Source organism: Mytilus trossulus, chromosome 2 (genome assembly GCF_036588685.1).
Source record: "Mytilus trossulus isolate FHL-02 chromosome 2, PNRI_Mtr1.1.1.hap1, whole genome shotgun sequence".
Lineage (NCBI taxonomy): Eukaryota > Metazoa > Mollusca > Bivalvia > Mytilida > Mytilidae > Mytilus > Mytilus trossulus.
Window position 1 is genome coordinate 14,248,147 of NC_086374.1, and position 24,426 is coordinate 14,272,572.

General features: G+C 31.6%; 1 protein-coding gene across 1 annotated transcript; it reads right to left on the reverse strand.

The window, feature by feature from the left end:
* Nucleotides 1-711: 711 nt before the first annotated feature.
* On the reverse strand, nucleotides 712-24,061 carry LOC134705618 (uncharacterized). Its single transcript, XM_063564340.1, has 26 exons — nucleotides 23,991-24,061; nucleotides 23,430-23,637; nucleotides 21,965-22,839; nucleotides 21,370-21,484; nucleotides 20,946-21,137; nucleotides 20,575-20,611; nucleotides 19,565-19,846; nucleotides 19,100-19,204; nucleotides 18,197-18,481; nucleotides 17,651-17,768; nucleotides 17,155-17,362; nucleotides 15,186-16,063; nucleotides 14,635-14,749; nucleotides 13,703-13,894; nucleotides 13,065-13,101; nucleotides 10,171-10,452; nucleotides 9,594-9,698; nucleotides 8,683-8,964; nucleotides 8,001-8,115; nucleotides 6,481-6,688; nucleotides 5,268-6,142; nucleotides 4,609-4,723; nucleotides 4,154-4,345; nucleotides 3,834-3,867; nucleotides 1,699-1,989; nucleotides 712-1,299 (listed from the first exon to the last, which is right to left on the reverse strand). The coding sequence occupies exons 1-26, from the start codon at nucleotides 24,059-24,061 to the stop codon at nucleotides 926-928; spliced, it is 6,591 nt and encodes a 2,196-aa protein (XP_063420410.1). The 3' UTR covers nucleotides 712-925.
* Between the last annotated feature and the right edge of the window lie 365 nt (nucleotides 24,062-24,426).

Here is a 24,426-nt window from a genome sequence, read left to right on the forward strand (position 1 = left end):
TTGTGCTTTATAAAGAATATTTCCATAAAAAATTGGATGTAAAATACCTGAACGTATAAGAAGTTTGCATGTTGAGCTATATTTACGAATGATGTCTTTATACCGATAATAAAATTTAGTAAATGTTTTGACTAGTTTGTGATATCGAAAACCCTGGTGTAATAATTTTTCAGTAATACATAAATTTCTCTCGTTAAAATCAATCTAAAACATTGTTACATACACGAGCGAATCGTACAAGTTGAGATATATAAACAACGTAAGATGGCGACAAGGGAACTTATCATCTAAAAAGTGCTCATCAAATGGTGAAATCAAAAGCTCATACACATCAAACGAATGAATAACAACCACCATATTCCTGACTTGGTACAGGCATTTTCATATGTAGAAAATAGTGGATTTAACCTGGTTTTATAGAGCTAAACCTCTCACTTGTATGCCAGTCGCATCAAATTCCATTATATTTAAAAAGATGCATGAACAAAACAGATAGAAAAGGGAAAATTGTCTATATATGGGAACAGAAGTCATCACTGTGTCACTATGTCAAAACAAACAAAAACTTTAACAAAGAAGCACAAAAAACTTATTATCGATAAATAAACTCATCATAGGTACAGGGATTAAATTTTGTTTATACGCCAGACGCGTATGTGATGTTTTGTATGCTTTTTTCCACATTAAAAAAATAAGTAAACTATCTGATATTATACTAATTTTCATTTCTGATATTTAAAAGTATACATAAATATGACACAAACAGTACTATAGTTAATTAAATGCCACCATTAAACTGTAACTGGTTATTTAAATATAATCTGCGTATCTTGTGTTCACAATTTTTAATAAACTTTGGTGGTTAAAGCATTTTTTTTTAATCATACACGAAAAACATATCAGCTTAAACTATCCAACATCAAATCTATAAAGGCTGTTTTTGCATAGTTGAACTCATTGGTGGTAAAGGAGGCAATGTTTTGGCTCTTCCTTTTGGTAAACTTATATCAAATATGTTTGTTTGCAATCTCTTATTTGCTTTTTCTAATGATGGACTTTCTGGAATTGATAGAGCACTTATTGACATTTTCCTTATGATAGAAGGTGATACTTTAATCATCGGTGCTTTAGCAGTATTGTTTATAACATCCGGTTCTGAGATTGGCCCAACACACAAATTGCGATGTCGTCGTTTCAGGAAATACAGTGTTGCTACGATAGCTAGAATAACTAGTAGAATAAAGCCGATAACTGACCCTACAATGATGGGGATCAGGTTCAGGCTGCTACTTTCTACATCTGTAAATAATCATATGTAAAAAAATTATATCTTTTGAAGAAAAAAAAAGTTTACAATACAAAACATTCAGCTACATAGACAAATAATAGTAAGTTGATACTCGGTTTTCTTCGATTAATCTGACTTTCTTCTATCATATTTGTTTTGTCAATCGGAATATATGATTTTATCTCTAGTTTACCTAGAATTTTACTTTTTTTTTTTTTCACTATGTTAAACAAATCTGTTTTATCCTGCTTCATTCTGTGTTTGCCTGTCTAGTCATAAGCCTGTAATGCGATAGGCGTCTATATGTCTCTGGTGGATAATTTTCTCATTGGCAAATCACATTACATTTCCTTGCTTTTTTTAGTAAGGCAAGTTGCCCATTTCCTTAACAATTCCACTAATAAGCTTACCTGGTTCAGATGTATCGAATTGTATATATACTGGATTTGCACTTCTAACAGTGTAAGAAAGATTTCCATAGTCGGTATACATTTCTACACTGTAGGATACACCAGAAGATAAACCTGTTATGGTAAATGATGTATCGTTCGGACTTATCTCAAACTCTATGGTAGAATTGTGTGGTTGTAACAAATGTATGATATATCTGGTTGGTTCGTAACATGTTGTCGGGTGGATCCATTGTAAAGTAACGGCCGTCTTTGTTTTGTTAATGAACGATACTGATGATGGACTTGAATCTGAAACGAAAACAAGGTACTGTTTAAGCAAATGAGCAATTTTAAGAATTTATGAAGAATAGAGGCTGCATTTGAAACTTATTCAAAGATATCTTATGGTCTGATTTGGCACAAAATGTTTGAATTGCTCTTCCACTTAGCCATTGATTTGGCCTTCATATATTTCGATTTCAGTCCTTCTGATGAGTTTTGTAGAGGAAAAGCTACAGCTCTAACTTCAAAGGTAGGAAATTCACATATAAATGTAAAGAATGAAGGTTTAAAAAGCGTCATATATATCTGGTATTTGCAATATAATAAATAGTTATCAAAAGTACCAGGATTATAATTTAGTACGCGCGTTTCGTCTACATAAGACCTACAAGTGACGCTCATATCAAAATAGTTATAAAGCCAAACAAGTACAAAGTTGAAGAGCATTGAGGACTCAAAATTCCAAAAAGTTGTGCCAAATACAGCTAAGGTAATTGCGATTTCTAGAAGACTAAGTCCAACACAGTTCAATTAAAAATGATACGTTATTGCTGGGAACATTAATATTTCAATTATAGAAAAGTGTATATGGGAAGTTCGGACTTTGTCGAAATCACGCAATCTTGATATGCAGAGGGATAACATCGTCAAGTGACAAAAATAGACGTTAAGTTCTACAGAATGGCTATAATTATTATCACCAAAACAGGATTGGAAACAGCACGTTTCAAAAATATCGTTAAAAAAAATACTGAGAACAAAATTTCGAGAATCGTTATTCAATATAAAGAGACTTTATGACAATATTATGTTTATATGATCCACTGTTTAAAAGTCTGAATTTCTGACAATCAAATGCTACATGTTTTAATTTTTATTTTCAGACTACTTCAAACTAAAAGATGCACCATATCATAAACTCCAACAAAAATAAAATTGTGCACCGACTTAGAAAATCAGAAAAGCTTCAACCAACATAATTAAAGAAGATAAATGTAAATACAATATTACGAAATTCGAAATGAATACTACTAGTAGTATAAAAATGTGACGAACGACCGAAAACACATGCATTAGAACAATGCTTAAACAGCCGGGTAAAACACGTTACTAAATGTCATACGTTTGAAGCGGTTTTCTTTAGTTACTTCATCAGAATAATTTAAAAGACAAGGATGTAAATGAAACAATGGAAGAGCTATATAAACAAAATGAACTTAAAAATAATAGCCAAATTCAATTGTATAAGTCATACTTATAGTGCTCAGTAGGATTATATAAAAATGTCTATCATATAGTATATAGTTGTTGTACAGGTTCTGTAAATACGGACATTGGTTTATTTTTCCCCCAAACTGCGATGAATAGATCGTTATGCTTAAAACAAAATGACTACAACAGGATGTTACACTAAATAGGTTGTATGTAAGTGTGAGACTATAATAGTTATCAAAGGTACCAGGGTTATAATTTAGTACGCCAGACGCGCGTTTCGTCTACAGAAGACTCATCAGTGATGCTCATATCAAAATATTTAATAAGCCAAACAAGTACAAAGTTGAAGAGCATTTAGGATCCAAAATTCCAAAAAGTTGTGCCAAATACGGCCAAGGAAATCTATGCCTGAGATATGAAAATCCTTATTTTTCGAAAAATTCAAACTTTTGTAAACAGGAAATTTAGAAAAAATGACAACATTATTGATATTCATGTCAACACCGAAGTGGTGACTACTGGGCTGGTGATACCATCGGGGACGAAACGTCCACCAGCAGTAGCATCGACCCAATGATGTAAATATAAGATAAAAAAATATGAAAGAAAAGCTTATTTTTTGCTTTCCATTTATTTCCTATGCTATTGATACTTACATTCGTTTATTCCAACGATATTCTTTACATCGATCTGAAAAAACAAACAAGCTATGTTAGTGCCTTTATACATATTATATATTCAACGAAAGATTTACACGTGTACTGAAAATTATTTTTCTTGAAACTTAGCTGGTTATAACAGAGTGGTGAAGTATGAACTGTAAAGTTAAATGTAATTTACCTATAACTGTTTGCGCCTGTAAAATACTACATGTACAAAGTATATTTAATATATCAGAACAGTTTTTAAAATTATATATCAAATACACAGAAAATAACGATTAACTATGTTAACGAAAGGTCAATATTGTTTTTACCTCGAACTTAGAAGTCGTATTCAGACCGGCTGTGTTAGAGGATGAAACAACCAGAATATATTTGCTGTTATCTAATAGCTCTGATGACACTGCAAGGAGACAGTTATCCACATCAAATTGTATTTTGCGCAAAAAACAAAGTCCCATTGGCACACAGTAACAATCTGGGTCTTGATTACAATACGTGTTATTCTGTAAAAACAAATACATGATTTATAAACAATGTCAACAATTCAAATTGAATCTTAAATCAACCATGTCGTAAACACTTGGTTTGTTTCCAAAAGAGGCCATTGCAATCAATGAAATGGAGCAATCATAACACAGTTGATATCAACTGTATTGTAAGTCTCTTTCAAGTATTCAATTAGCGAATGAAATCATTTCATCCGAATTCTTCATATAAACATTCTAATTATACCTGGTTGTTACCATTGAATGAAGACAATATTTACCGTAATTTCCATTCTTTTTTCGGTTTGGTATTTAACATCATCAGAGTTTTCAAGTTTTAGTTGAATAGAGACGTGTGTACATCCACTGTGTAAATCCTGAGTGATTATTGTAAATCTGTAATAAATTAGCGACATTATGCATTCTTGTTATATGAATAAATATGAACTTTATTATGGTAACATATTATAAGATCACACGTACAATTGTGTTTTATTAATATTTTAGCGCATACGATTTATATTCTATGATGCGGATACATGACTGTTGTAACACGAATATAACCGTTTTTCCAGTGATTTACTTTTTTTTTTTTTTTTTTCAAAAACTGCTTCGTCCATACTTCTCTTTACGTGTATATTGACAAAGAGATACATTTGTTCTATTCATTTCATTTGAAGTCTGTTGTTTTGAAAATATATAAAGGAAGATCAAACAAAATAGTGTAATATAAATGCTATGGATATGATCCACGAAATTCATGTGTATACGGCAATAAAAATATCTTATTGTTGACCATAATAAAAGACAGTGGAATAACATATATATAGATATAAGAAGATGTGGTATGAGTGCCAATGAGACACATATAATTACATACTTGTAAATTTAAAGAGCTATTTTTAAACAAAAAGACATTAGCGAAATACAGTATACAAACCTGCTTGTAAATTTATATTGTCCGTCTGCATTATAGTCTTTACCAGTTAGATGATTAACTGGACCACTCCTATCAAAGTAAACCATAGTTGTATCATAGTTACTATTGTTCATAATGTCAAAAGCTCTAATCCAAATCTGACGAGAATCCCCGTCACCTATGGTACGTTCTGATATTTGAAGCGTATTGTTTTCAGCAAAAGGTACCACAGTAACCCATCCATTACTTGGAAGATATGATTTCTTTTCAGTAACCTTTTCGTGTGCGATTTCAAATCTGACAATCCCATGAACGTTTGCTATAGAGCTTGTGTTTCTGTCTCCGTCTTTATCGTCATATTGTGGTAGTATGCGCTTATAGTTATTTCGCATTATATTGTCACTTAGTCGGGGTTGATAGTCCAAAACTTTTGACAAAATTTTTTGTTGCTCATGAAATGAATTGGAAAACAGACCCTGCCATTGGATTTCTACAGGAGAAGAAGCGCCAGAACTATAACTTGTTTGCCATGTATAATTAGTAGAGGATGAAGCTGACGAAACATATAAACGACCTGTAGAATTTAATTTTTCCACACCAGAAGTTTTATCATACACGACAATTCTCCTGACATATTCAGAATTATTCGCCTTATCGTTTATTTCTAAGATGCACGAATAAACACCAGCTTCAGGTGGTTCGTATTCAGGAAAAACGATATTATCATCGTATATTATGGACGAAAATAACGGTATAGGATTCGAGGAATTTGTTATTAGAGGTTCACGTAGTCCATCTTCCGATTGTACATACTCCATTTTCCAAACTTCGAAAGTATACTTATAAACTCCGGAAAGGGCATCCATCCAACCAGACCAATTTGGACGAAATTTTGTCTGTCAATAAAATAAAAAAAGAAGTATGTTAATTCAGCCTGAAACAAAAACCCAAAAAGAACCCAAATAACAATTCGTTTAGCAGGCATTCTACAACATTGGAAGAAAAAGCATGCAATAAACGGAAAAGGATTATATAGTGTATGGTGATTGTATACGCCAAGATACAAAAATACAAAATGACAATGTAAAAATAAAACAACAATTACACAACACTGTCTTTATTGAAATGTCATGCCATACATATATATATCATGTAAGGAACAAGCATATTTAAATATCAAACATGTAATACTAGTTCATCAAAATGAATAAGAATAATCAAATCGTGTGTATACCGTTGTGACATCCTTGATAAGCGCCATTGATGTCTCGCCACACATGGTGTTTTGTGTGCAATGAACAGGTACATCAAAATCAAATCTATACTCCAGATTCTGTGTGACATAAGAACCGATATAAAATTCAGTTCCTGTGTCTGTCCCATCACCTATGTTGATAAGTTGTCTATTTCCACCTGATTGTACATTGCATGTTATAAGACATCTAAAAAACATTATTCAACATGAAATATAAATGATTTTGAAGTTTCAAAACACTTTTTTTTATTTCAATAAAGCATAACTTGATTTATCTAAGTACAAATCTTGCTTAATTTATCATAAATTGCTCTCCAGGTTTTACAACTTATCATTTTACATCCTGAATCTTGCTTTCTGTTGAAACGAATATTTTGGCATTGCCTTGGCTCTTGCCTTTTCTTAAACTGCTTATTGCGTGTTTATACAAATCAGTTAAATTTGTTCTGAATGATATTTTTGAAGAGTACGGTTTTTCTAATTTTTGTGCTTTTTTTTACATTTCCTGAACGATGTGAGAAAAATATTTCTCCTTACAAGTAGTGAAGAATCTGTTCTCGCCGAATGATTGGTTGAAATTTAGCTGTGACGTTGAATTTTCTTGTTTTCTTCTGAATTTGTGACGTAATGAAAAAGAGCCATGCCTGACGACGATTCATCAAAGTACACAACTTTCATCAAATCTTTGAAAAGGAAGGATACCAATCATTAGAGAAACAGATACCATCACTGTTAATCGTGTACTAGTATTACGATATTTTCCCACTCTAAACATTTAATTTTAATTATTTAAAAAGCTCGGCATGCCTCGCGCTTTAAATATAAGTTCCCGAGTGGGGAAATATCGTTATACACTTGTTGCAGTTGTGGAATCTCTATATATACATAGATATGAGGAGAAAGGGTTTTAGTGAACTGTTAGTACACTTATTATACTTTGTTTTTATTTGCTATTTGTTTTTGAGCTGATAAACATTTTGTTCGTATCCTGTGTTGTCATACAACTACCACAAGAAAGTAGGATATTTGAGCAATCACAAACATAGTATGTCTCTCCATATTATTGATGTGTCTTTCATCATGATACTGTAGTTGGTTTCTGTCTTCAGTATGTGTTTTCCTTCATTGTTGTAGCATAAGGCAGGCTACTGGGTCTGTTTTGTTTTGTTTTGTATCTTGTCATGTCATGCTCAGGCTATTACGTGACATATTATTGGCCTGGTGAATTTCTTATTATGCATTTATGAATTAGCCTTTTGTCATACATGGGGAAAGGAGATCATGGAATAATACATAATATATTATATAATAGAAATATCAACGCCTATTGTTTAGCTAATCATCAATAAATTCAGACAAACCCATAATAGATGTTCGCTATTCAAACACGAAATACAAATAGATAATAAATATTTTGAAAATTTTACTGAAAGGGTCTTTACTTTTTTTTTTTTTAACTTTACTTAACGTTTTCTATAGAACGATATTAGGAAGCTTACGATTCTCCAGACTTCGGATTACTACATCCTCCCTCTACCCTTATCACACAATGCATTTTGTCGACAGGGTTTAAACCACTGATGTTGCTACATGACACAACTGTAATATTGTCTCCTGCAATTTAAAACAATTAAATCTTGGTTTTTTTTTTAAATTGTATAAATCTAATTATGATATGTCTAATTGTCAATATGTTCTGTACTTCCTATTATCCTTGTTGTGCACAATAGAAAAAAAACCTCAAAATATATAAAATAGAAATTTTCAGACATGATAAAAATAATGAACAGTGCACATTTGTAGCTTTGTTATAACGCATTGTAAGGGAACTGCAAGACCGAAACCAATTTTATGATGAAAATGATAAATTAACCTTGGTGTTATTGCTAGTTAAACCGAATATAAGTTTGACATAAGAAGTCTACTTAATATCTTCACTACATGAATTTGTTGTCCCTTGCCTCCTGAAATTCATTCAAAACCAAAATGTAACGTAGCGCAACAAGAGTGAAAACATTATTCTAGAACACGTAGACTATTTCTCAAAACGGTCATGGGCTCAAATGCTCGAACACAGCATGATGGAAATATTTGTTAAATACGAGAAAATATCAAAAGGGTTTAACTCGTTTGAATCTGAAACATAGTAGAATTTATAAAGTAAGCATATCATAACCGTACCTTTGCTTAACGATTTATGCATAATTTGTACATTTCCTTGAACTATTCCAAACCGAGCTGATTTCATGTAATTTGGGTAACTTGGTTGGGGTCCAATTGTCGAGTTGGTATGGATTTCTGCATCTATATAGAGTTCAAGGCTATCGAATTGGTCTAAATTAGACCATGTCGAGTTGTGTGTTGCATTAATTAAAACGAATGGTATATCATGCCCTGTAGTTGTATCTATGCGAGTCAAAGTTGATTTAATTCTTAGTAATTCAGGTATATACACTTCGTCAACTGAAATGAGAGCGCATATGTTATTAGGTCGCACTTTTTAAGTACGTGATAAGAAAATAAATTGCCTTAAATACAACATGCATGTATCATTTTATTTGTATGATTAGGGTTTAAACTCGCATGTGAATAAAAGTAACTGCTATCTTTGATCAATAAATTAATAGAGAGTTTATATTGATATACCCTTTAGAAAGTTTTATCTCCAAATTCAAAATAGTTATTCAATAAATGTAGTACAGTACGATATGTCTTGTGGTTAATATATATTGTGTCTGTGACGATTTGAGTTTGCAACAGAGTAATTCACTCAAAACATGCTTGGGTGGTTCATATTTTTGTTAGTTTCTTGTTTTTTCATATACATTATACCTTTTGTTTTTCTTTTTGAATTGTTTTACATTAGTCATTTGTGGGCCCTTTATAACTGGCTATTCGATGTCCGCGTCTTCTTATTAATGTAAATTAAGTGATCTGAAATTGTCTCCTAGAATATGAAATAGTCTCGTGAAACATATTATGCATTAATTAATGTCGTTTGCTAATTAGTTGACATTATATTCCATTGTTAAAATTAACATCTTATTAGTGATATGTATGTTCAAAAAATCTCTAGTGTAAGTTTAACTCACTATGTAAACATGTATCGCCACTAAATCCATTGGAACACAAGCAGCCATCATTATCAATGTGACAGTTACCGGGGTAACATGGCTGTAAGTGGGAGCAGAATTGGTCTGTAACAGAGATAAGTTTTAGTTCAGTGTCAATATTAAAAATATAAGCTCTAAAAGTTTATAGTGTATGTCAATAATCAAGTTTATATTTGAAAGGGAGAAAGGCATATAATTTTAAATATCTTAGAGAGATTAAATTAAGTCATTTAAGATACCAGACGTACATATAGAACGTCATACGTACGTTTAGTTTGCATACAACCAATGAATTGGAGCAAATAAAAAAAAAAACACTCCAAAAATAATGTCGAAGGAAAGTACTAGTAGGTTAAAGCAATCTCTTCTGTTTCTGAATAGGTTAATATTTACAGAATGATATTTAACACACGATATCAAATTTGTACAGTTGTTTCAGGAAAGATTTCATAGACTTTCCCTCATTTACTATAAACCGTAATGATGTCAAAGAAAATCAACACCAGTTTGACAAAGTACAGAGGAGAGACTATTTTGGAATATAAGTTTATCTTACTGGTTGTTATAGTCACAGAACGTGGCTGTAGACTCATGGTATTATGTGTTCCATTTCCATACTGGGTATATACGTCAACACTGTATTTTGTACCGGGGAAAAGGCCATCAAATGTATAAAGAGTAGAATTTGCATCAACGTTGAATGTCTGTGAAGAATTGTCTGGTTGGTAAAAAAGAATAACGAATCCGTGTCTTTTGTAACATGTTGGGTTATTTGTCCACATAATTGCAATCTGGCTATTCGTTTTATTAACAACAGATATTGCAGAAGGACTTGCATCTGTAAGAAAATAATGGGTACATATATAAATATTAACAGTTTTCGAAAAATTAAAAATGATTCTGTACCAAAATCATAGATGGTTTATACAAAATATAGCAAAAATACTGGCGATATGTCGTGTATATTGTTTTGAAGTTTAGGAGTTTTTTTGGCTTTCCACGATTTTAGTTTCAAGTGCCACGAATGAGTTTGGCGTATTATATCATAAACCTGTTACTAGTATTATATATAAAAAGTTTTTTTACAATGCTATGTATCGCAATGTCTTTAAAACAAGAGACAGAAGATGCCGTGAGGACATTCAAAATTCATATTTTGAAAAGAAACTGACATCCCCATTGTAGAAAAATGGAACATGACGGGAAGAAGTAAACAAAACCTAGATAGGGATCAAAGATTGTCCAACACGATCCTTACCTATAACAAATGTGATATACCTACATAAAATATACAAAACAGCACATACATGTGCATTAATGTATTTATATTGAAATTAAAGTTGGAAAACGGATATTTTGACCCGTCAATTCATAAGATAAGTAAAATGTTATACAGTTAGTTGTATACTTTCGTACAAAACTAGGTAACAGTTGTATATATTTTTTCAAGCTATATAAAGTAGAAATCTAAAAGTAACAGGATAACCTATGAGAAAAATATCTGCCAAAATTAAAGTAAAGTTGACGTACAAAATTATAGGCAACTACACGGCGAACAACAATGAGAAAAACCCATACCGTAAAGTCGGCTATAAAAGGCCCTGACATAAAAAAGTATAAAAAAAATTCAATTGAGAAAACTTATTAAAAACAAACGAATTAACGAAAAACAAATTAGACTGACGTGAATCAACGACAACAACTTGACTACAAGCTACTGACGTTGGTCATGGACATACAGAATGTTTACCAAGGGACGTTATAAGGAATTGATGGTTAGCGTTTTTATGTTCTCCTAACCAGTTAATGTAATTTTGCTTTCAGCGAAGACAACTATGACTATAAAAACAGCGAGAACATCACAGACTTTGTATTTTTTAATTGACATTCATTCATCGCATATTTCCGATCATAGCAAACTCGTTCCTGAGAAATGTATATCATTAGCACAGATTTAATGCCAATACAATTGATCTATTTTGATGAGTGCGTACGTCCACCGTTCAGATAATTTTTCTCGTAGTTAGCTCGATGAAATGATTTTTTCAAAAATGTTCAAAGAGTATAAAAGTATAACATTTACAATAATATAGATTTCAGATCGGTTCGATACATGTTGTATGTGTAACGGGTTTGATACATTATTGTGTATAAAAAATCCGGATACAAGGATAGTAAGAAAGTATATTGAAACTATTTGATAGCTTTATCGTGTATCGTTTTGTTGTTATTACCACTTGTATATGAAACATTAATATAGAATGAGCAAAAATCTTTATTAGTGATTGGGTAATAAGATTAAAGATAACTAGAGGCTCTAAAGAGCCTGTGTCGCTCACCTTGGTATATGTGAATATTCAACAAAGGACACAGATAGATTTGTGACAAAATTGTGTTTTGGTGATGGTGATGTGTTTGTAGATCTAACTTTACTGAACATTCTTGCTGCATACAAATATCCCCATCTATAATGATTGGCCCAGTAGTTTCAGTTGAAAATGTTAGTAAAAATTTACAAATTTTATGAAAATTGTTAAAAATTTACAATCTGTTTGTCTGAAATTTTCAGGGCAGATAGATCTTGACCTGATAAACAATTTAACCCCTTGCCAGTTTTGCTCTTAATGCTTTTGTTTTCGAGTTATAAGCCAAAAACTGCATTTTACCCCATGTTCTACTTTTAGCCATGGTGGCCATCTTGGTTGGTTGACCGGGTCACCAGACACAATTTTTAAACTAGATACCCCAATGATGGTTGTGGCTAAGTTTGGTTTAATTTGGCCTGGTAGTTTCAGAGGAGAAGATTTTTGTAAAAGATTACTTAGATTTACGAATAATGGTTAAAAATTGACTATAAAGGGCAATAACTCCTAAAGGGGTCATTTGACCATTTCGGTCATGTTGACTTATTTGTAAATCTTATTTTGCTGAACATTATTGCTGTTTACAGTTTATCTCTATCTATAATATTATTCAAGATAATAACCAAAAACAGCAAAATTTCCTTAAAATTACCAATTTAGGGGTAGCAACCCAACAAGAGGTTGTTCGATTCATCTGAAATTTTCAGGGCAGATAGATTTTGATCTGATAAACAATTTAACCCCATGTCAGAATTGCTCTAAATGCTTTGGTTTTTGAGTTATAAGCCAAAAACTGCATTTTACCCCTATGTTCTATTTTTAGCCATGGCGGCCATCTTGGTTCGTTGACCGGGTCACCGGACACAATTTTTAAACTAGATACCCCAATGATGATTGTGGTCAAGTTTGGTTTAATTTGGCCCAGTAGTTTCAGAGGAGAAGATTTTTGTAAAAGTTAACGCCGGACGCAGGACGACGACGACGACGACGACGACGGACGACGGACGACGGACGCAAAGTGATGAGAAAAGCTCACTTGGCCCTTCGGGCCAGGTGAGCTAAAAACTGAGTGATTAATTATACTTACATTCATCTATTCCTTTAAACAATTTCACTGCGCCTGCCTAGAAAAAATCACCCAAAATAAATACACTATTAAAAGAATTAAAATCACATGAAGTTAATGGGATCGTGGTACCGTGTTTGCGTTGAATGCCGATATCATGGGTTCGATCCCCGGTATATTCCATTTTGTTTTCGATTTAAACTATAGTACATTTCAATACTAGCTTCATGTGTCTGTCTAGTACAATCCACACACTACATGGATGTTTCTAACGAATCCGTTATTTTGATTGGATAAAAAAGTTAACGCTTTCGCGACATACTAAAATGAATCGTGCCATCCCATCGACGTACACAATAATTAAAGAAATAAATGATGAGAACGATTTTTCATAACCATAACATAAGAATGAAATTATCAGAATTCATTTCTAGAATGAAGTGTTTTTACGCTACATACAAGTGTGCATTATGATAAAGATGATGATGATCATCATCCCCTAAAATATTATATTTTCTGTTTTTTTTTAATATTGAGTGTTTCGGGAGTCTAAGACTAAACCATTTTGTAAATCTGGTATCTGAGATCTTTTCTCGATTTTTTTTCATCAGGAAAACTCAAACACATTTAAGTATTATGCATGTCAATTTCATAAATACCTGAAATATAGATCTTGTTTGTAAACTTGCTGTGTTCACTGAGGTTACTAACAGGTTGAATGTTCCTTTATTTATTAAAGAAATTGGAACACCAAGGTCACAATTATTAATTTCCAAATTTACAGATCGCATAAAACATTGTCCATTTGGTACACAATAACAGTCAGGCGTAGATGAGCAGGAGGTCTTTGTCTGATAAAAATAATAAAAACTGCGATTAATATAAAAACGAACTCTTGTTTAAAGAAACAGAAATAATTATGTATTTAAAGTAAAGGTGTTAAAAGAGTCTTTACATTAATATAATATATTTAATATTGAAACATTATATAAATAACGCATAGCTAAGAGGGTGACAGAGCAGATTGGTACCCCGAGAAAACATTGTCAACCGTGGCTTCCGGTCGACAACGCTTTTTCTAGGTGTACCATTTTTTATTTAAAACTATTTTCTTTAACGTCACGTACATAAAACTTTACGGGTATTAGAAAAATCAACAGAAGTGAAGCAAGATGTTTTTTTAATTTTTTTATTCTAACAGTCAAATAATAGAATCCAAGCCAAAATGTAGAACCTAACCAGTCTTTAATAAATTGATGTAAATTCAATCGATTGTCTTTTAAAATATTGAGTTTCGATTTGTCTAGACGAGAGGGTAACATTCAAAAACATTGTCACCCGCTCAGCCATGTGACAAAGTAAATTAACACCCTCGTATTAGCCGATCAAAATATGGCATTTTAACGTGAAGTATAATAAATATAATTGTTACCTTTTTACAAATTTCGGAATGATTTGTTATATAGAAATTTCATCAAGTGAATAAATTTTTTTCACCTTTATTTATCGTTGACAGAAAATGGTTTATCTAAATTTTGTTCGACGTGTGAATAGAACGTAATTTTATATTTAGTATTGAAGATTAACTCACCATCGAAAAGGAATCAACATGTGTTTTATATTTGATTTCCCCAGTTTCATTTAATACAATATCTATAGAAATATTTTCGATACCACTGTGAAGATCTTGGAATATTAAAGGAAATCTAAAAATGAAATTTCAGTCCAGAATTAATATACATTTGTAGCAACAAGATGTACACGTAGCTATTACAGTGTGTCTCTTTTAAAAGTATTGACGAATAATATATACATGTGTACAAATTCTCAAACACACACATACTAGTATTTGGTACATAGAAACCTGGAATTGAATTAATTATACTGCTGTGTGTACATGTTTATTTTTCTTTTGGTTTATCGCAATAATGGTGTTTGTTTGGCAAGTAAATAAAGGCTTGGAATGTCTCTTTCATAAAATGCAAACAAACGACAAAATTAAAAAGCATTTGCTTCATTCATCCTTTCGTCTATATAGAAAATGCAAATTTCTTAAAATTATTAAACATATTTGCTTAAACTTAACAAAAACGCCTTTCATACTTTCAATACCAATATAGTAGCGTAATATATTTTTAATACCTGGTTGTAAAAACAGTTTTACCATCCTCTATGTTGTACTGAATATCATTGATAAAATTATCAGGACCACTTTTATCAAAATGTAGCAATGAAGTCTTTGTTTTGTTGTTCCCCATGATATCATATGCTCGGATCCAAAGTTGCAATAAATCACCATCGGATACTGTTCCAGTTGCCATTTGTACAGATGTAGATTCCATCAATGGCAATATTTCATACCACCCAGTTGTTGGCGTTTGTGATTTCTTCAAACCAACAACTTCATAGACTAATTCAAATCTGGTGATACCATTGATGTTATCAGTAGCATTTAATGTTCTTGTGCCTTCGTGGTCGTCAAAATCAGAAAGAATACGTTTATACCCATGGCGTGACATGTTGTCACTTAGTCTGGGTTCATAAGGTAACACACTAGCTAGAAAATGACCATCAGAATGATTCTGATTTGAGAATAGTCCTTCCCATGTAACGTTGATAATGCTGATGCCAGTAGGGCTGTAAATAGTCTGCCATGTGTAGTTTGTTTGAACCTCCGCAGATAAAACCAAGAGTCGTCTGGACTCGTTTACAGAAACATCAGATGTTTTATCATATATAACGATGCGTCGGACATATTCAGAATTATTGGCATTGTCATTTATTTCTAATATACAAGAGTAAACTCCAGAAAGATCTGGGGTGAATTGTAGGTTTGATATGTTCGACTTTAGTAACATTTCCTTAAGAAATAATGGTTTAGGATTTGTCATGTTAGTAATTTGTGGTTCCATCAGTCCATCCTTATCCAACACGTAATCCAACTTCCAAACTTCGAACGTAAACTTATGAATTCCTGAAATCTTATCTTCCCAACCAGACCAAAAAGGTTTGATAGGTGTCTGGAGGGAAGTCAAAATGAATTAGGATATCAGATTTTATTTTAAAGTGTTATGATAATGTTCTAATCAACATAAACAAAGGGTCAACCTTAAATGTCGTTTGGTGAAAATATTAGATATATTTTGATTGGTCTTACTGTTTTTAAAAACAAATAATTAAATATTAGTGCCAATGCCCATGTATAAGTATAATAGAAGAGGCAGGGGACTTCTCGAATGTTGCAAGAACATGTGTTTAATCCGTTTACTATTTTGCTAATGTAAAATATATAATCTAAACTCAACTAAAGCTATTAGTTACTGTGTTTACTCTTAGATCCATACTTTGTCTTTTGCGGTTTGCTATTTATTTTTGTTCATAGAACATTTTTGACAAGTTGAGCCTTTTGAACTGAGGTTTACATGTTTTTTATTGGTTGTTTACATCACTATCCAAGGTTAAGGGACAATCGGATGAACACCATTGTATTTTACCCCTAGCTATCCTTGATATGCGAATCCCAAAGCAGCGGTGTTTACTCAAATCGTTGTTTTTTTGTTGTGTTGTCTCTTTGTGATTTTTGTCAGAATTGTTTACATCTATATATTTGCACTTTTGACCAGGCCGTTGCTTTTTTTAAAAGTTTTTTTTTATCTTATTTCATTGACCCGATACTTTTATAACTCAAATTATAGTTTAGGTTTTTCTTATTGCTTAATACCGAATAAATTGACCTCATGCAAATCCTTGTCAGGTTGTCTGAAATAGATTATTGTCTCGTTGGCAATCATATCATTTTTTCCCAAAGCATATAAAAAAAATAGATTAAGAAAAAATCAATTAGTTTCTCATAATAGGCAATATTATAATGCATTAAAATTAACAAGTTGCATACAAGTTGATCGGACATAAAGATGGGAGGAACTACAATGTATGTGTAGAAGAAAAAAGTATAATTGTGTAAGACAAAAAGAGATTTTAAAGATATAGGTAGGACAATCAATGATTTGGCTATGAAAAGTCAACTGTTCAGAGTTCTTCTGACTCTATTTGTAATGTTCATCTTTCAACCCCATAAACAATATAACACATTTTAAATCAAGTATTTTACCTTTGTTATGTCCTTTTCAAGATACATTGGACTGTCGTCACAAGATGAAGTTTTTGTACAGTGTACAGGAGTATCAAAGTCGAATCTGAGTTCCATTGTCTGTTGAACTGACTGCCCTTGATAAAACTCTATCCCGGTCATTACACCATCGCCAAAGTTTATTAGTTTCCTGTAGCCACCAGAATGTGCCATGAATTCTAGAGTCATTCTGAAGGTAAAACAATGTTTCATCAACAAATAATATTTAACCAAATTAGAGGTCTATGGATTTCAATTGATCTACTCAGGAAATAAAATGGGTACATTCTCTTTTGAGAAAATAACTTTCTTTGATATATAGCTTTACTGCACATATTCAAATATATTATCAACAAAAAACAAAAGAATTAACATTAACATGATTAGAATAGATGAACTGTGTAAATATTAACATAACTGTAAATTACATTTTCTAGTTGTTTTTATTGTTTATTCATTTTAATTCTGTTATACTTACATGTCTCCAGAAGATACCGGTACTGTATACGTATTTAGAAGCTGAATATTACAATGCAGTGCAGGTATCGGACTTTCTTCACTTGGATCAGTACATTGAAGAACTGTTTTATTTTTAACTAGCAAGTAAAAAAAGTAAACACATTTTTAATAATTTCAAACTAATAAAAGTAAGCAGTGTCTTTTCATGAAAATGTTAATTTATTCTAACTATTTGGATTGATGAATACCTGAAATTGCGAACGAAATGACGCTAGTAAGGTGAGAGACATCATTTAAAAAGAAATAACAGTGCCCAATGTATATGGGAATTGGAAAATAATGTGTAAAAAAAGAGTATAACGGCCAAACACTTTAGTAATGAAAACGATCCATTTATCAACGACGTAAAGAGTCGATTTGATGAATAAAAATTGGTGCATACTTACACAAGTCTTTTTTTATCCCTCGTTTAAGTTAGATTAGAAAATATCACAAAAAATATTGATGTTAACGCACAAAAATTATCGAGCAATATTTTGCTTGAACATTTTGTCAAATTCCTTACCTGTAGATTGGAATGTATGTGTGAATTGTATAGTTCCCTCCACAATACCAAATTCAGATTTATTCAGGTAGTTCGGATATTCAGGTAGTGATCCGAATGATACATTTCCGTCAAAAGAAGCCTCCAGTTCAAATATCATTGAATTAAACATTTCCTGATTTGACCATGTCAAATTATGTTCGGTAGAATTCACTTGATAGGTGTATTTCACAGTATTAGTACTCAAATCCAAGTAGGTAAATTTTGCTGCACTTCTTTGTAAGGAAGGTGAATGCGTTTCGTCGACTAAAAGAAAAAATGTAAATTTGAAGATATTTTAATTTCATTTTTCAGCAAACATATTCCAAGTATTTGATAAGACAAACAGCGCTGTGTACGTATAACATGAACAACAAATTGTTGAAAAAAAATATATATAAGGAGGAAAAAAGAAATAGATTATATATGGAACCCTTCAGTTGACTTTCTCATGTCATTCGGTTTGTTAGATCGTTTATGTTCATTGTTTTCCGTCATAGTATTACACAGTCCTTAACAATAGGTGTTACAAAACAGTCTGTTAGCTGTAAAATAAATCCGACGCAAACATTTAATTTTCCAAGACATTGAAGTTAATTTGTTTCTGAGAATTAAACCGAGCAGTTTTATTTTATTTTAAAAAGTTTAACACATATAACCTTGATTTGCCACTGGACGTTAAACAACCATCAACCAATCAGTCAACTGTCATTTTTAAAAATTACACGTTTTTTTTGTTTGTTCGATTATAATAAATTAACTGTATGTGGTGAAAGTCTTTTCAAACAATCTCTCACACGACATATTAAGTACAAAAACGAGGATGATTCCATCAAAATTAATTACGCAATGCGTTATTTCTATATGTACAAAAAATAAACTTACATTGTAAACAAGTAGATCCACTGAAACTATTAGTACAGATGCATTCATCAATATCACTTTTGCAATGACCAGGATAGCAGGGTTGTAGATGAGAACAAAAGGAAGCTGAAATTTACAATTTGTTGAAAATATTATAAACGTATAATAAGCACATAATGGGAGTCATGTTATGCTTATCATTTTTTTATATTAGTAAAGAAAGCATCTATAAATGTATATAACATAATGAGCTACTACAATATTATATGTATATGGTGGGGTGGGGTTCTATTTAGGCAATGCTTAACGTTTTCTAGTTGATTGTATAAATCAATTTAAATCATAAAGATGAGTAAAAAGAGTAACAGATTAGCATCTGCGTATTGTCCAAATTTCTATTTTCTTATTCACTATGTATTTGTTACTAATTGTACCCACTCAGTTCAATAATTTATCAAACACGTAAACCTTCCAGAAATATTTTACCTGTTTTAAATGTGTGTTCATATGGTATTGGACTACGGGTAAAGTTTGGTTTGGTGTTATAGTCCGTATATATCTCTGCTGTATAAGTGGTACCAGGTGAAAGGCCATCAAATGTATACGTATCAGCATTTTTATCAATTTCAAATGATTCTGTCGTATTATTAGGTTTATAGAGCAAGATGATATATCTCATTCGTTGATAACATGTGGACGCATTTGTCCATTGTATGGTCACTGCTCGATTTGTAATGTTGAGAGTAGTAACAAATGAAGGACTTGGATCTGAAAAATATAAAAATATTTTGTTTAGAAGTATCCTATTTTTTTTTATTTAATTATGAGTTAGTTATTGTGCTACTACACCATGATTATTTGACAAAAGTAATGTAACATGTTTCTAAACGTATTTGAATTTGCTTCTTCTGATCATGCTGTTTTACATTGTATTTGGAACGTATTTGCTGGTTGAAGGTAATATTCTAGAACAAATTGTTTTTTCAATTGAACAGAATTTGCTTAAATTGAATGGCTTTAAGATAAAATAAAATGAATAAATAATCTTTCCTACTATTATAGAGTGTCATGACATTCACGGTAAAAATAAAACCTTGTTTTAATTGGCAGTTATGTATTGATACAATTGTTGGACAATTAGGTTTGTTCTTTCGATTAGGTGCACTTGATTCCAATCTGAATTTACTAGGATTGTCAGTTTTCCTATCGATCAGTCAGTGGTTTTCTGTGGGCACCCCGGTTTCCCTCCAACAATAAAAACTTACAGCCACAAAATAGCTCAAATGTGGCATTAAAATACCAACAATCAAACAACAAATCTCTTCGATTAAGTCCTTGTACATTAATGAATTTGACGATACAGTGCATAAACTATATATGACCGATTACACTATGTTTTGTTAAATATTAAGAATTTTGCATGTTCTTGTGAGATACTCAACGGTCAGGTACAGAAATTTAACAACCGATATTAGTAGAAAACTAACACTACTTACAACTACTGATACCATCAAACTTTGTGATCTCCCCTATCTGTAAAAGATTATGATAAACTATATCAGCATGGAAAAGTTAAACACCTTTTTTTTTCTTTTTTTTTTTTAAATATTTGGATGTAATAATACACCCAATAGAAAGCTTTTGTTTGTTTTATTACTAATATAAAATGTGCCTTTGAAATACAAAGATAAAATGTAAGCTTAGAAGAAGATTGCTAATTGACATATTATATGAGAAACATTCAGTATAATAAGGGTGCTTTGACTGCATTTCATTCAGGCAGTATAAATGGAAAATAGCAATACATGATAAAGCAGTTGTTTTTCAAAAACATAACAACACAACAAATATCAAACTTTGAACGTACTTTGATCAATGTAGAAGTGCTTAATGATGCTGTGTTGTGTGATGTGATATTAAGATTATAATATCCATTCGCTATCACATCTATTGGCACACCAAGATGACAATTATTAATTTCGATGGTTAAGTTCCTCATAAAACACAATCCCATTGGTACACAGTAACAGTCATGAGTAAGAGCACATGATTCAGTGGTCTGTAAAGTATCAAATAAAGCATTATATTTATATATCTTATATTTCATGACAATCTAATGTTACAGTATTTGAAATATTGAGAAAAATGTGACTTGTTATTTTTTTTTTTTCTGTTATTAGAAATTGAAAGAAAATCTTACTTAAGTCTAAGATTAATTTTTTTACTTTACATTTTTAAAAATATGTCAACATTTTTTTCGTTCCTTAATTTACATATTAAATTAAACCTACCCTTCCTTCCACAGAAATATTTTGTTCGAATCTGATATTGTTTGTTCCGTTAAGCACGATTTGCATTGAAACATAGGCCACACCACTATGAAGATCCCGGGATACAAATTCAATCCTAAACGAATAAAATTATTAATAAATAATTATTATTATAGCTAGATATAATTAATTAATTTAAGACCAATTTAAGAAATATGCAAAACTTATCGTTAGTAGTTAAACTTGTAACTCACAACCATTGTATAAAAATCTTCTTTTTTATTTGCTTCATAAATGTAAAACAATAACATACATAAGATAGTTGATTTTCGTGTTTTTAAATGCTTTAACACTACACAAATAGGAAAATGTAATATGATTACCTATGACGACTATCGAACAAAGTTTAAATTAGGACGACATACGCATTAATCATTCGTGTGCCCTTTGTAGCTTGCTGTTCGGTGTGAGGCAAGGCTATGTGTTGACGGCCGTACTTTGACCTATACTCTTTAACCTTATATCAGTGTTATTTCAATTGAGAGTTGCCTTAATGGATCTTATACAACATCTTGTTTTATTCCTTTCGTATAATTTACATACACCTATTTCTCACCTGCTTGAAAAAGTGTGGGCTCCATTTTCTATATTATATTCTTTATTTGTTAAAAAGTTATCTGGTCCACTTTGATCATAATGAATAACTGTAGTTTGTGTTTTGTTGCGACCAAGCACATCGAACGCACGAACCCATATTTGCTGTGAATCTCCATCTCCTATTGTGCCTGCAGCCATTTCAAGAACAGAATGTTCTGCTATTGGATAAATATCCTCCCATCCGTCCTCAGGATCCACAAACGATGGTCTACTGACAATTTCATGGTTTATTTGGAACTTAACGATACCATTTATATTAGAAATGCTATCAATTGTTCTGTCTCCTTCATGGTCATCATTATTTGTCAAGATTCGTTTATAGTTATGACGACGTATGTTATCACTTAATCGTGGTTTATAGTCTAAAACTTTTGCCAACAGATGTTTCTCATGATGTAAAGAATTGCTGAACAAACCTTCCCATTTTACCGTCATATCATTTTTAACATCATGTTTGAAGTCTGTTTGCCACAAAAAGTTTGTTTCAAAATTCGCAGATGATACAAATAGGCTATTAGATATATTAATAGTCAAATCTGAGTTATCGTCAAAGATAACAATACGTCGGACGTATTCCGAGTTATTCGCGACATCGGTCACTTCTAGTATACATGAATACACTCCAGCTTTTGTCGGCTTGTAAGTCGGGTAAATCGAGTCGTTAGCCATTACATTAGTTATAAACAAAGGTGAAGGGTTAGTATCATTTGTTATGAGAGGTTCTTGTAATCCTTCCGCTTTAACATTATATTCCATCTTCCATACTTCAAAAGTATAACTAGAAATGCCAGAAAGCCGATCGGTCCAACCAGACCAATACGGACGAATTTCGATCTGCATAAATTAGAAATGTTGTTAAATGGACTTAATTATAAAGTATAAACTATTTTTGCCAGTTTAAATCAAACATTTAACTTAATCATTTTGTGGGACTGATAATGTGTCGCAGCATTTTTGCGGATGAAAAAAAATTGGTTACGGTAAAATTTAAAGACAAATCTGTCTATTCTGAATTACATTACTTGTAAAGAATACTTGAATACTTAAAATAATTTGTAAATGTGTTGCAAAAAACGTGTATTAAAGGGCATTTGCAAATACTGTTCCATGTATATATTCAGTTAAAGAAAATTCCTTTGCTGATTATCTCTTTGGTTACACTTATGTCAATTAAGTTATAGATGATTGGCTGTGTCCAACCTTCATAAATGTATTTATAGAAGAAGAATGTATTTAATAACATACTTATTTTAAGACCAGAACCTGTTTCTTTTACATAATACAATTAACAGTGCAATACATAATTGAGTTAAGTTTACATTAATTCAGCAACTTAGTTCTTCCACAATTTTTCAACAAATATGACAAACCCATCTTTCAACTTCCAATATTAATACTTGATAAAAAATCATCTTATGTCATACCGATGTGATATCATTTTCCAATTGCATGGGATGATTGGAACACATGGAAGTTTCTGTGCAATGAGATGGCACATCGAAATCAAACTTGAACTCCAAAATATCAATAGCTGTTACGCCACTATAAAACTCAACTCCGGTCACAGCACCGTCGTCTATTTTCATAAGTGCCAGTTTTCCACCTGATCTTGCTCGAAATTCCAATATTATTCTGAAAAGATATAACATATATTACTCATTCTGTATTTTACATGATCATCAAGAATGTAGTCGTAATGAATCGACGGATGGTTCAAAATTTCCACAAATACAAGGAGAAACAAATGGCGTAAACTAATCTTAATCTATCGAACATGATATCCTATTAACTTGTTTTTTCTTTCCTTTTTTGTGTGATTTGACACAAAAAAAGACATAGATAAATACCAATGTTGTCTTTTTTCTATAATGAGAATAATTGACCAAAATTTTTATAGGTGAAAATACTTTTTAAATGGCATATTGCCTTTGCCTTGAACAATAGTTAACAATTGCACAATACTTATAACATATAACAAGGCTTACGTATCTCCTGATGTTAACTTCAGTTGTTTGTCAACTTTAAAGGTACATTGTAATTCCTCCACTGGCATCATATTACTGGCATGTGGACATTGTAAGACTGCGCCATCGTAACCTGTAAATAAATGAAACTGTTCAACTCGCTAGTATTTTGAAATTTGTTTTACGAGCACATCTGACTCTGTTTATACGCTTTTTATTTTTTCTAACCATTTAATCTAGACTGTATCAAATAGAGGCGAAAGATACCGAAGAGACATCGAAATTTGTTAATCGAACAAAGCTGTCCACCATATAAAAATATGTATCAAAGTACTTTTTTTTTTATAAAAATATATGAACTCCGTTTTGATTTTTTATAACACCACACGCATAAAAAAAAATGCTAGGTAGCACATTTCAAGACAAGTTGATCATTGATTTGATAACGTATATTTAC

Coding starts and splice junctions, on each gene's coding strand:
- LOC134705618 (XM_063564340.1), bottom strand. CDS start 24,061: ATGATGCCAGTGGAGGAATTACAATGTACCTTTAAAGTTGACAAACAA. Junction 17,363..17,650: donor CCGGTATCTTCTGGAGACAT/GTAAGTATAACA, acceptor TTTTACCTTCAG/AATGACTCTAGAATTCATGG. Junction 13,102..13,702: donor AAACAAGATCTATATTTCAG/GTATTTATGAAA, acceptor GATTTTTTCTAG/GCAGGCGCAGTGAAATTGTT.